Source organism: Anas acuta, chromosome 13, assembly GCF_963932015.1.
Source record: "Anas acuta chromosome 13, bAnaAcu1.1, whole genome shotgun sequence".
NCBI lineage: Eukaryota > Metazoa > Chordata > Aves > Anseriformes > Anatidae > Anas > Anas acuta.
In genome coordinates this window covers 15,031,450-15,045,188 of record NC_088991.1, presented here as the reverse complement: position 1 = coordinate 15,045,188, position 13,739 = coordinate 15,031,450, and the positions used below count along the sequence as shown (strand labels likewise).

Here is a 13,739-nt window from a genome sequence, read left to right as displayed (position 1 = left end):
TGAGATGCTGCAGGTCCCCTGACCTCCATGGAGTCTGGGGAGAGAGATGCTAGGAGTAGTCAAATATCTTCAAAGGTGTTAAAGTTCAGCTCCAGTGCACATCACAAATTGTGTATTAAAAACAAGTCCCAGGCCATATGTTTAGGTACTTAAATGTTTTTCCCAAACAGCATCACTTTCTTTCTGGGGAGCTTGCTTTCCCTGTAGTACTTGTTTTACCAAGTGATTCCAAGTGAGGCCAGTTGATTTGGCCAGTGTTTGTCTAGCGCATTTTTCAGCTGTTTGGGTTGCCAAGCTGAGAAGTTGGGGTTAGAGAATACATGGATGCTGCAGGGTTACATGGACATCTCCCGACACATGCATTTGCTGACCTGAGGGCAAAGTCATGTTTCTGGAACTTGATATTTGTTTGATTGGTAATAGTATCAGGGAATTATTTTTAATCGCAAGAATGTTTTGCAGAGATTCAGCATGAAATAAAGCTGTTTCACAGAAGTTGTGTAACTGGCCATCTGTAAAAAAAAAACAAACAACAACAACAAACAACAAAACAAAACAAAAAACCACACACACACAAAAAACAAACAAAAAACTTCCCCAAAACAAGCATGCAAATAAACAAAACCCCCCAGGATAGCATTTTACATGCTATATAAAATAGCCAGAAGCAAATATCTCTTCAGCTGAGATTCCCTAACTTAGAACATGCAGGTTCATAACTCGCTACAATGCGAAGTAGATCGGTCTGCCTTTTGTCACAGTGGAAGCTGATGCAGATGAATGCTGTCCCAGAGCTTTAAGCTCTAACCCACCTCAATCTGCATTGCAGTGAACCACAGCTGAAGGAACAGTAAATCCTGCTCACGGGGAGGAAAAAGAACTCTAAAATACACCAATATGAATGAACAGACCTTAAATATATCTATTCCTGGCACTTTCCTTCACATCCTCGAGGTAGATAATCTGAAATTTCTCATATCTTGATGCCTGGGCACTTTTAGAGCAGGCACCGTATGAATCACCAAGCCAAAAGAGCTGCACAGAACTGAAAATTGCAGCATCTGGATAAGGTACTCTCTAGGCTGCCCTTTCAACATCTTAGTGTTGCATTTTCTTAAAGTCAGAATAGAGCCTGATCTGGCTTTCTGCAGCATTACAGCACTATACTGCAGGGGCCAAAATTTTTCAAAAATTTCATGCCCTCATAACAAGACTGTTCTGCAGGCTTTAATGTATTCATTTTAAGATAGAAATGGATATGTGGAAAACTGTAAATGTGTGAACAGGCTCTGGCTTTAGTCACACTCTTGCAATCAATCTCAGTCCTGAGCATCAGTGCAGATCTCTAGACTTCTGTGAAACCTGAATGTGCAGGACTGGGATGAGAGAGAGAGCTGCAAGGCAAAGAGGGACAAGGAAATACTGATTGCTATTCAGTGCCCTTCCTTTATAAATCTGGAGGCAAAAGCTTTCTCACAAGTTCAGAAGAGCTCTGTTTATACCAGTGAAGAAATGAGGAAAGCTAATTAGCAACTTGCTTCCTTTTTCCTGAGGCTGTTCATAGTCACTAAAAATGGGTACCAGCATTTGAAAAAGTAAGTAGTCACAAAGAGTTTGCCTAGGTGAACCCATCTGTAAATGTTCCAGCCTTTCAGACACAAAGCTCTGAGTATGCACATTAACAAACAGGAACAGCAGTGTTTAACAGATGTTCTTTCTAAGGCTTTATTTGTATTTATACTGGATTTACCTAATACAGTCTGGGTGAATAATTTGTGATATATGATACCATTATTATTAGATTTGTTTTAAAACATTTGAGTGGGATACTTGGCTTTTTCTAGACCATCTGTTAATCAGTGATAAGTTGCTAGCAAACTATGCTTTAAACAAGAAGCAGGTTTATGCAATATTGGGAATTAAGGTATTTTTCAGCTTACAAAGCCAATGGGGCAGTAAATGCATGGCATGCTTAGCAGATGGGTCAGAGGTCTCCTGTTACCAAAGAATTTCTTGGTCTCTAATCATAGTTTGAGCTACTGTTTCAGTTGGGTCACATTGTGCACGTCTTGAATTGTTTGTGCCTTTGGCACTTCCATCCAAATAATCAAAAGTGTGCTGTGATAATGGGTACCTACATACAGCAGCATTCAGCCACATCTAGCTTGAAATCTGCCTGCTTCCTCAATGCCAGATTTACAGCAGCTCAGTCTGCATATCCAAAAATTAATCCTTCTTTAGAAAACCTGGGAATAATGTGTCAACTATATTGAAAGGTCAGAGATAAAAGACACTGAACTGAAATTCCTGAAGGAGCTAAAGACTTCACATATGTTTTTTAAAGATCAATGAAAGAATGAAATACCGAATTCAGCAAGTAAATAAAGAATAATGCAGCGCAAATAAAGTATGTGGAAAAATAATGCACCATGTGTTTATAAAGCTTCATATACCTCATCTGAGAAATTTTATGCTGAAAGAGGTATGACATGCATTTTCAGTTCCACGGATTCCTGAATGAAAAGTCCCCTCAGGTTTATTGGATGGTATAAGAAAGCTTTTGCAAATACAGCAAGCTGATGAAACATCGGGAGGGGGGGGAATAAGTCAGATAATGACTTTGAGTTGCTACTGAAATTAAAGTTGATGAAATGTGTTAAATTGGATGAAAATAGATTTGTTTAACATGTTGCAAGATGTCTGGATTCATAAGTAAGAGGGAAAGATTTGTAGCACGTGTAATTTTTTTGTTCTTCTTTCTTTGCAGATGAATGCAGTTGGAATAACTGAGAATGTGAAAGGAGATCATCGAAAATTTGAAATCTGGTATAGTGGACGAGAAGAAGTATACGTTGTACAGGTTTGTAGTTTCAAGAATCTCAATATTTGTGCATCCTTGTAATAGTGTTACAGAAACATCTCTCTTTGATCTTTATGTGATGTAAGATTATCAGATGTTTAGCTTGTATTTCTTCCTTTTTCACCATGCCTGTGTTTACAGAGCTGTCCAAGTGGCTGCCCCTCAGTGTCCAGGCCAGGACTGCAAAAGTTATCTTAAAGTGGAGACAGAATTGCTCCTTGGAAATAGAGCCTTTTATTCCAGATGAAATCTCAAATAGGCCAGTAGTTGAAAAAAACAAAAAACATTTTACTGTGCTTAACAGCTTACATGAATTGAGCTGGGAAATGGGCCTCATTCTTTAATGAACACAACCACATGTTCCACTACAATTAGATGTCAGAACTGCTCCCAGAGCGAAAGCATGGCCTCTGTGGTGCTATTTCCAGTAGTATTTCAACTCATCTACAAAATAGGAGCCTGATTGGCCTAATTTCTTTCTGTTTATTTTTTCACCTTTTGTAGCATTTTGAATAGAAATTTATGAAGGTGAAACGTTTGCCTAATGAGGTGTTCACAGGAAACCTGTTGTGAAAATATTGGTGGTTGACATTTTTTTTGAATTAGTCGTCTGCCCAGCTTTTTTTCTCCATGTTACAACACAGTAGGCAACTTAAATTCATAAAGCAGATGTATGTAGCAGAGTATGCAGATATTCAAAAGGCAGGTCTGACCCTTTGGATGTTTTTAAGAAGAGACGAGATACAAGCTCAAATGTGCTTTTGCTTGCACTTCTTGTGTTGTAGTGGTGTCTCCACCATTTCACTGTGTTGCCTGGATGTAGTGGGGGTCATCAATTTTTAAAGATTGAGAGTGTTTTAAATTTAATGGTGGCTTTGGATGAAAGAAGATTTCAGATAGTTGCAGCATTGAAAAGTGAGATTCTATTCATGCAATATAATGGTGATTCATAATTCAAAATTCAGACAATTTTCTTTTTTTCCAGGCTCAAACAGTAGATCTGAAGATGGCGTGGTTAAATGAAATAAGAAAAATTTTGTTCAAGCAGCAGGAGCTTATAAAAGGTACATTTGACCAATTTCTCTGTGGCATTCACTCTGCAGCAGACTTCTCCCATTTTCACATTACTGATCTTCAAATCCACTAATTCTCACCAGAGAATTGATTTTCAGAAGAAGCCTAGTAGCAGAATACTGGAGTGAGGTCTTATATTACAGGGAAATAACGTAAGTTAGAGCTGTAAAGGCCAGGTACTCACGCAGAAATGAGTTACAGAAGTACATCTTTTTGTCGTTACCATGGGAGGTTATTTCACATTTGTTCTCATAGGCTTAATTCAACAAGATACATAGCAGATGCCTTGTTTTAAGCATATTATAGTCCCATAGTCTTCAGTGGCATGCTTGCTATTAGATTTGTGCTAACATACCATCTTAATCATAAGTCAGTCTGTGCTTCGCAATAGTGTCTAGGTCTGGTTCTTTCTAAACAATAATCACTAGAGTTCTGCAAAAGGTCTTGCTTTTAAAATAATGCTTCAAGTGTGATGGCTGCTAATAATAATAAAAAAAAAGATGTTAAACTGGTGTCTGACCTCCCTACAGTGGAGAAGCAGCAACCTGGCTCATGCACGGACCAGCTCCACCTCTCCTCCCAGCTGAGTGACGGGTGAGTCCCAGAAACAGCCCCAGGTGGGCAGCACCATGGAGCACTTGTTGGGCAGCGTGACCTGAGCTGCAGCTTGTTTTTACCTACCCTAAGAAGTCAAAACTGGTCACTAAGATCCTTTACATTTATAAAAGCATATATTAGAAAGTACCCTTATTATTTATAATCCTGTTCTACAAAGCCTCATGGAGTTTGATTTAATTTACAAATTAAAACTCAGATCAATGTATTCTACTTTTTATTTATTTTTTTAATCTTTCAGAAAGCAGCAGAGAGCCTCCATAAGCTCAGAAGAGAATGACTCGGAGCGCACCAGCCCGGTGCCACTGGACAGTGTGCTCCTGTCTCCCCAGAGCAAGCCCCACAGAAGTATGGCATCCCCCTTCCTTTGGGGTGCTTTGCAGGCTCTGGGGTACCCCAACCTGAGCTGCATGCTATCTTGCAGGCTGGCCAGGAATGTCACAGTCCCTGGAAATCTGTGAGGGGCTAGAGGAGTGGTCCGGTAACCAGTACCTGTCCAATTGCTCGGACACCGAGGAGGAGGAAGGGAACCAGCTGGTTAGTACAGGAGTGCAGTAGCACCAAAGCTGGAGGTGCTGCTGATTTTGGTTGTCTTGCTTTGCTAAGCTTCACTGGATAATGGGTGTATCTTCTCCATGTCTCAGTTTTTCCATATCTCAATTTGGAGAATGAGGAGATGTCTCAGCCACAGTTTCTTGAAATAATTTTAATTAAGGTAGCTGTTAGTGCTCTATCGTGTTCCCTGCGGCAGTCAGAAATAATAGCTGCATGATATCAAATGTAGCTCAGTAAGATAATTTTTTCTTTTTACTACAGTCTCCAGGAAGATATAAAGCTCTTGCAGACTGCAAGAAGAGAGGATCAGAGGACCTGCTGGTGAAAAATGGGGATGAAATCCAGCTTTTGCATGAAGATGGTGAGGGACAGTGGTAGGTATTTTAGGATTACTTTGCCTTATCTCTACAAGCCTGGAAGGCAGTGCCATGCAGCCTCGCCTGCCTGATTGTATACTCCTTGCAGCTTCTGATTAGGTTTCAGTCTATTCCAGAAAGCTAGAGAATTCATTCCCTTGCCAAGGCTAGAGGCCATACACACTGGTTTAGCCTTGGAAAACATGTCTAGACTTCCCTTGCCATGGGTGTCTGGGTGAGCCTTGTTGTATTAACTTCTTAACAACCCCAGTCATATTCTTCTAGCTCAGAATGATGATTTGAGTGAGAACTCTGTCCACTTACTGCCTCCCCCAGCTCAGCTGTTGGCTTTGTTCATCTGGGTTTATTAATAGCAATATTGAGTAATTACGAGACAATTTCTTCCCTCAAACGGCTGTATTGAACCAGTGCTAACTGGTTAATGGCTGCAGACTATTTTTCAGTTGTATTTAAAGCTGTGGCTTGCAGGATAGCAATTCACAGCTGGTTCTCTCCTTATAGCTGGGAGCATTGCCTGGGAAATTACCATAGCCGTGTCTTGCCTGTTGAACCATTAGTTTCACTGTCTCAGAGGGCAGCATGCCCTCTTCTGATTTTTCCAGCAATTTGGCTGAGATTCCTGCCTGTTGTTCTTTTTCAGGCTGATTTCTGACTAGCTCTCTAGTTCTCAGCCAGCCCTGCACATTCTCCCTGAGGCCTGAGTGCAAGAGTTCAGCACACCATTGTTTTTTTCTGGAGATGGAAGGGCAATATCAGCAGTTACTTGAATCAGATTTGTGCAGGGCCTAGCCTGTAAATGCACAGATACAACTGCCCCATGGAGGATTCCTGGCCAATAACTACAGAACCTTACACCTCATGGGAAATTCAGTTTGTTGTTAGCAAATAGAAGATATAAAGCATCTCAGTTTTGGTGAATGCTCACCACCTCTCATGGCAGTTTTGGCCAGTGCCAGGCAAAGATTTCTTGTACCAAGCTTTTTTCTTAGCACAAATTTCACTATAGGAGTAGGAAAGTAATTGTCCTTGGCTTCATCAGCAGCCAGTGGAGGGAAACAGGTGTCTCTGGGGAATGATGCAGGTTCCAGGTAGGGTAACTCATGCTCTGGAGAGACTGTTCCCTTCGATTAACTAGAGAGGGGCCCAAGGCAACCATGTTCCCGAGGTAGGTTTTTTAATTAGGTGCCTAAATTTAGTGGGGAGGAATAGTTAAATGCATGCACAGCTTCTGTTACAATGCTCCCCTGGTTTGAACAAACTGTTGGTTGCACTGACAGTGGTGAAAAGCATGCCTGGTGCTGAAACAAAAATGTTCATGGCGTGGTTTGTTTCTTTTACTAATACCATTGTTGTTCAAAGGCTGGTGAAAAACCTAAACAGAAGAAAAGAAGGCTGGATTCCCGTCCACAGTCTGCAGATAGTAGTCGGTGACTGTAGATTTCGGAATGCCAAAGTCGCAGGTATCATATAATACGCATAGCAAAAATTGCTGAAAACTCGATTCAGGTCTCTTAAGCCATTTGTATTATACTTGATGTATTAAATCTGGCTGTATATGCCTCTGCAGGTTAAAAAAAAAAAAAAAAAGCAGCTACTCCATAAAGCCTGCAAAAAGTAGTAAATTAAGCTCCTGCTCTTTTTTTTTTTTTTTTCTTCTGTTTTTGTTAGCACCTTAAGAACTTTCTGTGACTTTGGGCACTAGTAAATTAAAAAGGAGCACTTAAAATGTAGGTTTCATTGCAAGAGCACTGGGTAGAAGATCTAGGAGAAGAAATGGAGTCTGATCCAGGATTCCTGTGACTGTTTCTGCTTTCTTGTTGCTGTAGCTCAAACCCCATGTGAATAGGATGTACCTAGTAAAAACCACCTTGTGCTGCAAAAGACGCTGTGGCCTGATCCTAAGCACGTGAAAGGCAATGCTTCGGTTCTGCACCAGGCCAAGCCTCACTCTTGCACTCACTGCTGACTGCTGCAGGCCTGCTTGTTAATCCATCGTTAGAATAAAGTTTAAAGCAGGTTACCAGGTTTTAGCAAAAGGCTTTAGTCTTAAAAATCATGTTTAAAAATCATCTTTTTCTAGTCGTAAATGTACACATAGAAATAGAAGCATAGCAGAAAATGCCTTAAGAGCAGCCTGACACCCTTGCCATGTATTCGGTATCACCACTCCATGCTTTTTCATCATCATGCTGGAAGTAGGGGGCTGGTAGTTGTGGCTCAGAAAATACAGAGAAAACCCACATAGATTCAGTCCGTTAAAAAAAAAAAAAAAAAAAGAAAGAAACCACCAGGTATGACCATGTGAAACATGTTTTGAGTAGATTTATTGTTAAATACTTATTTTTTTTGGTAAAATTTTCCTATTTTGATGAATATGAACGAGGCCTTCTGAAAGGCTTAAAATTCTAGCCAGCCCTTATCACAAAACACTGATGGCTTTCCAGTATTTTTCAGAAAAATCCTTGCTATGCAGGAAGTTATTTTTTATCTCATTTTCTTTAGGGCACTCAAATTTCACAGACTTCTTTCTGATTTTACATCTGGGACAGTTTGTAGTGGTCTAACAGCTGCCCCACACAGGTGAGAGGAAGTCTGTCTGTTGCTTCCCACTGGTCCCAAACCACAACTTATGCGTGAGGTTTCTCCAACCCTAAAAGCACCCTGAACATGGGATGCCAGTAGACTTTGAACTTTGGTTTGTTTTGCCAGGGGTCACATCCCCCAATTCCTTGAGACTTGCAGCTCCAAGCTAGTTTACAGAGTCACTGAGTACAAAGTGAGAAGAATTCCACAAGACAAAACCCCAGAAAGCTGCTGCTGTAAGTCTCACACCACTGCCCAGATGCTTTGCAGCTGTGTCGCCAGGGTCTGGTGGCAGTGCTGAGGCATTCGATTTTCCCTGTTCAGATTAACTTCGATTTTACACTCTGGTGCTGATTGTGTATGCAGTCTCTAGGCATGGTTCTAATTTTACATGCACTTCAGGCAACATTGTAGGATGATGTAGGATGTTTTCTCTCCATTTCCTAGAGCTATTCCTAGAGCTTTTCAGTGACGTGTCCTTACAGCCGTCATGCACCTTGCACTCTGAAAACTGATTCTGTGGCAGCACCTTTGTATTTAGCAATGCCATTCCCTTTGTGGATTGATCATTTTATGCTGTGGGTGACTTCGCAGCACTAACTGCTCAGGGATGTGGTGTGCATTGGGCTGTTTTCTGCTTCTTCAGAAGATGGAGCTCTTGCTCCAGTGCTGCAAGAAGATCTTCTAGCCGGTCTTCCTTGGAGCAAAGACAGGCCAATCCCAATAAAGCAGAGACAGAATTTGGCAGCCAAAGAACAAAGTAGGGGCAGGAGGGCATACTGTAACCTTCAGATTTTCTCAGCTGGCTGTGTAAAAGTGCTGTTTGGCACATCAGTGAGTAACCTTGATAAAGGTGGTGTGGGGTCCCTAGGATCTCAAAGCATGTGGGGCAGCCCCAGCCCTTCATGGGGCTGGTGCTTGTGTTAGTGCTCAGCTCCCAGTCCCCACAGTCAATAACAAACTTATCTCCCATCACAGAATTTCACAGTCAGCATGGAGAAGAATCGGAGGTCTATTTTTTCAGTGCCAAGTCTTTAAATGAATAGATTAAATGATTCCCTTACCTTAATGTTTTTTCTTTGATTTACACTGTGGCTGTTACCAAAACCTCCCACCCAGTATAGCTAATTTTACTCATGCTTACATACTATTCCTCTCACTTCCTGCCAGTTGGTCCAATGCAGGACTATTACAAAGCATAATGAAATTATAGAAAACTTTTCTGCCCATTTGAAGTTATCTGATAAATATTTGGTAAATGTCCTCCTACACTGCAATTGTCAGCTTTGCAAATACACCGTCCTGCACCAGGCCTGCCAAGGAAGATCCTCTGTGCAAGGGAGAATTTCAAACATCCATATGAATCCTGACAATGCAGATGGTTTTCTTTCTTTACTTACCTGGTTGCATAATTATTTTGCCTTATGGATGAGTGGTTCCTATTGACAATGCCATGTCATGGTTTTTCATCATTTTCATTTAAATCTTCTATTGCAAAGGTGGGATGGAAAACCTCATTAAACTTTGTGTAAATCTTGGCCTGGACCTAACTCAGAAGGCTTTGAGGTCATTTTGAAAAACAGTTTTCCCCTCTGTCATGCCTCTAGCTATAATTTCTGAGATTAGTCCTTGCTTCTGTCTTCTGAATAGATTTATTTCGTTTCCTGTGCAATCTATGGTGTGGGTTTTTTTATGTGCATGCCATAGAAACAGTTCTGTATTGCAGGTGATAATATGTAAAACTAAGAGAAAGTCTGGGGAGAGCTCTGCTCAGAAAAAGCAGTATTGAGAAAATAGTTACTGCTGAAATTTAACCGTTTGTTGTTAGTTTAAGATGCTTTGCTGAAGTGGTCAGGTATTGCCTGGTTAACTGACTTGACTTTGGTATGAATTAAGAAGAAGTAGTCCATTGTGTAAGACACATTCTTTTAAAGGTCAAGGCTGTGGTGTTAGAATCCAAACTTCTCTTCCACAGCAGAGCAGGAAACAAAAAAATCTCTGCAAGTTCCCAGATTGCTAATATGCCAAAGAACACCTGTTCCTGTGATTTACAGAACTGACAGCACCTGTGTCACTGAAGGACAAATCACATCACCTCCCAGCTGTGCTGCAGCACCCAGTTCAGCAAACTGAGAGCTGGGAGTGCAGAGATGACGATGTCCTTGCTAAAACCTAAAGCAGATGTGTGACGTTTTCATCTCAGTGACACAATGTTCACTGCAGGAGCACCACAGCTCCCCTCCCACGGAGGCTAAGCTTTTGCTCTGCTCTTCTTTTCTCTCAGCAGTGGTAAACAAATGCAAGCAAAGGAAGTGTTTTATTCACTCCAGAATTTTCACGTCAGAGCGAAATGAGGCCAATAAATTTTCAGCCTTTTTCATCTGACCTTTAAAATTGGGACAGAGAGAAGGGCAGGTTTCTGATTTTCACTCACTGCATGAAGGTTGCATGAGACAGTTCTTTTAGAAAAGAGCATGAAATAGAGCAGCCCAAATTAAAAAAAAAAAAAAAGAAAAAAAGATAAAAAGATTCAAGTGAAAAACATAAACAGTGATAAATGCCTCTACTTATTAGACTATATATAAAAAATAAATATTGCTGCAACTTCTAAGTCTTTCTAAACAGCAGAAAAAGTTTTATGGCAGAATTTGATTTGAGCCCAAAATGAAGGAGCATTCAGAGCTGTGATGGGAGAATGCTCCATTGCCAGGGCAAATGCACACACCCGCTTGTTTCAAGGAGGGTGCAGGCAGCAGCAATGCTCTCACTCTGTGGTGTGCTGTAGGTCTGGCCAGGTTCCTGCTCCTGTGTTACATGCCAGACCCTCTTCCAGTTTTATTCAACATCCCACTTGCCAGATCATCTCTTCCAAGCCTTAAGGGCATCCCTGGGCGTGTGTGTGTGCGTGTGTGTGGGTGCTCTTCATGCAAAGCAGAGCAAAGCTTTCCCTCACTTCTAGCACCCAAAGGACTGAGTTCCATGCATGCTGTGCCCTGGCTGGCTGGGGCACTGGGACCATTCTCTTGATTACGGTGAGCTTGAGGCAACCCTTTACCTGGTGTCTTGGGCCACGTGGTTTTAATTAGCCTCATCAGAATATTGTAAATGGCTGAACTCTTGAGTTCTTGCAAGCTGGCATAAGCATGCTAGCTGAAAAGTGCAAGTCTTGTGTAAGTTCTGTTTAAAATGCCACTTGTAGTTTTGCAGATGTAGCACAGCTGTTTGCACTGTTACTCATGCACTTTAATTATTGCAGCCGCAGGCTTTATATGAGCAGAATTATTATACAGGGTCCATTAAAGATAATGCTGATTTTTTGCCTTTGAAACATAAAACAGGGTCTACTTTCACAACTTGTGATGCCAGCCAGCTTCATAGAACAGCTATTTTGTAACTATTTAGAAAGCCATTTTGAGCCTGACAAAATAAGGAGTCTAGAGAAGATAACCTCTGACCATGCTGTGATAATCAAGCGATAGGTTATGGAAACGAGTCAAACCCTGTGGTCCTGCCTTAGGCAAGGCTCTCATTGAAGGTAATGGGCGTTCAGCTTTTAGGGAGAACCACAGGAGTGTGCTGTTTTTAATGTTATACAAATGTTATGTGATTACAGGGAACAATGTATTTCTTGGAATAAGATGCTTTAATATTAACATCATTCTTCATTACTTTATAGATGCTGCCCTGTGTAACACAAGAAAGTTTAGTTCCCCTTGAATTAAGGGTGAACTAGTAGCATCCTGATTTTGATGCTCTTGGAAGCTTTCAACTAAGTGTTACAGAGAAATAGCACAGTAGTTGGAGTTGTCCAGTACTATTCATCACATTCACAGAGCTCCACAGCTTCATCTGCACTGAAAAGGACCGGGGTCCTAAGCAGCTTCTCATAGTCATAAAGGAAGCCATTCTCTGCTCTTTTTTTTTTCCTTTTTTTTTTTTCTCTCACTATGGAAAGTACAGTATTTTATTATTTTTACCTGCTGTTTTTTCATGGCATCCATCACGTTTCATCAGAGAAGTACACTACGGTTTCCTGACACTTGGTTTAGATGCTTGAAATTTCCTCTACAGGTTGAAGGCTTTATCTACTTACTAGCTGACAACTGCTGAAGTTGATTTCAAATCAAACAGTTGAGTTTTGGTAAACCAAAAACAAACAAAAACCATCAAAGAGCTGTATGTCCTGCTTAATTGATTTTATGGATGGATTTTTCATAAATATCTATTTCAGCTATGTGAATGTAATGTTCTGTAAGAGCATCATCTGGCTGACTCACATGCGAAGATGCAATAATGCTAAAGATCCTTTTTTTGCACTTAGGGTCTGAATCCAGCCCATTGCAGTCAGTCCCACTGATTTCAGTGAGGTTTGGATCAGGTCAAACTGACAACTCAGGGTTGTCGCCAATCGCTTAGGGTCCCAAAGTGTCCCAAAACTGAAACCTGTATCAAGCAAGTGTTGAAGTTTACATTTAATGTATGTACTTTTGGAACACGTGCCATAAATCAAAGTTAAATGTCCATGTTTGCACTAAGGATGTTCTTGTGACAAGACTACTTTTCAGCATCTTTAACAGTAATGCATCAGTTGAATTTTCAGGAAAGAAAAAGAATATTGAACACTCAATTTAATTTTGTGTTTCTTTGTCTAGATTTGCTTTTGTAGATGATAAGTACAGGTGGTTTGACTTTTAAGCAGATGTGTGCGAAGAGCATCTGACTATGTTGAGAACAGGGTTAATAGTATGCATGCGGTAGTGGACTTGCTCTGTCCTGTCAAAACAAAATGTTTTATACCACGGACTGAAGGGGGACCTTTGTGATCTGACTTTGATTTGTGAACCATGAATTCTTAGCTGCAGTACCAAGTTGTTAAGTTCAAACATACTGGGTTTTTTTCTGGTGACCACTTTTGTACAGAGGACTTGTTGAACTGTTTCCTGGCTGTTGCTGCCCGGGGGTTCCCTGCCACGCTGCCACACCACCGTGGGCATCTCTGCAGTGTGGGTGGTCAGCATTGTGGGCAACCCCCATACGCCGCCAAAAACGAGACCAGCTGAGTCTGAGCTGAACAACGCTGCAAGACCTAGAAAGATCCCAGTATTCTTCAGCCACTGGAAATCAAGCCAGGGAGGTTTTAAAGTTTATTTATGAAGTTTATTTCTGTCTGTTTTAAAGCTGGTCATGATGCACTTGTTAGGTGGAAAAGTAGGATTCTCTGAAGTTATGGGGGCTGTTTATAGTGGTAACAATTCTTGTGGTAACAGTACACATTTTGAGGTACAACTGTAAATACTTGTCTCAAGCATAGCACACATTGCATATTAAATGGTTTTAATCTTTTTGTCTTCCATAGTTTTAAATCTAAGCTTTTATTAATTTATGAGATTGATTAGTTCTGCAAATCTGAATGTACAGTCTGAGATTTTTAACATTTGAAACTTTGCACATGACATGGTATGTTACCTTAAGTATGCTGTTGAACTAGGCTCTTCATGTACATGTTATTATAAATTACAGTAGGGAATTTTCTGACTGCAAGTTTAAATGAACTATATTGTATATGTACCTGTAAAAAATGTGTTAAATCTATATTTAAAGATTAAAACGTTGTTAAATAAATTCATACGAGAATATGCAGTTTGTTCCAAAGACAACTCTGCTACAATTCTGAA

At 40.6% G+C, this 13,739-nt stretch overlaps 1 protein-coding gene across 4 annotated transcripts in view; it reads left to right on the top strand.

Moving 5' to 3' along the window:
• Positions 1-13,686, top strand: part of MCF2 (MCF.2 cell line derived transforming sequence) — a 57,574-nt gene extending 43,888 nt beyond the window's left edge. For 3 of the 4 annotated variants that reach the window (XM_068696652.1, XM_068696654.1, XM_068696653.1), the window contains 8 exons: positions 2,768-2,860; positions 3,846-3,924; positions 4,465-4,528; positions 4,791-4,897; positions 4,974-5,086; positions 5,366-5,478; positions 6,841-6,941; positions 11,741-13,686. In XM_068696652.1, the coding sequence (XP_068552753.1) occupies positions 2,768-2,860; positions 3,846-3,924; positions 4,465-4,528; positions 4,791-4,897; positions 4,974-5,086; positions 5,366-5,478; positions 6,841-6,941; positions 11,741-11,781 (711 nt within the window). In that variant the 3' untranslated portion in view covers positions 11,782-13,686. The remainder of the gene's footprint in view (positions 1-2,767; positions 2,861-3,845; positions 3,925-4,464; positions 4,529-4,790; positions 4,898-4,973; positions 5,087-5,365; positions 5,479-6,840; positions 6,942-11,740) is intronic. The other variant, XM_068696651.1, reaches the window with a different exon arrangement.
• The last annotated feature ends 53 nt before the right edge of the window (positions 13,687-13,739 follow it).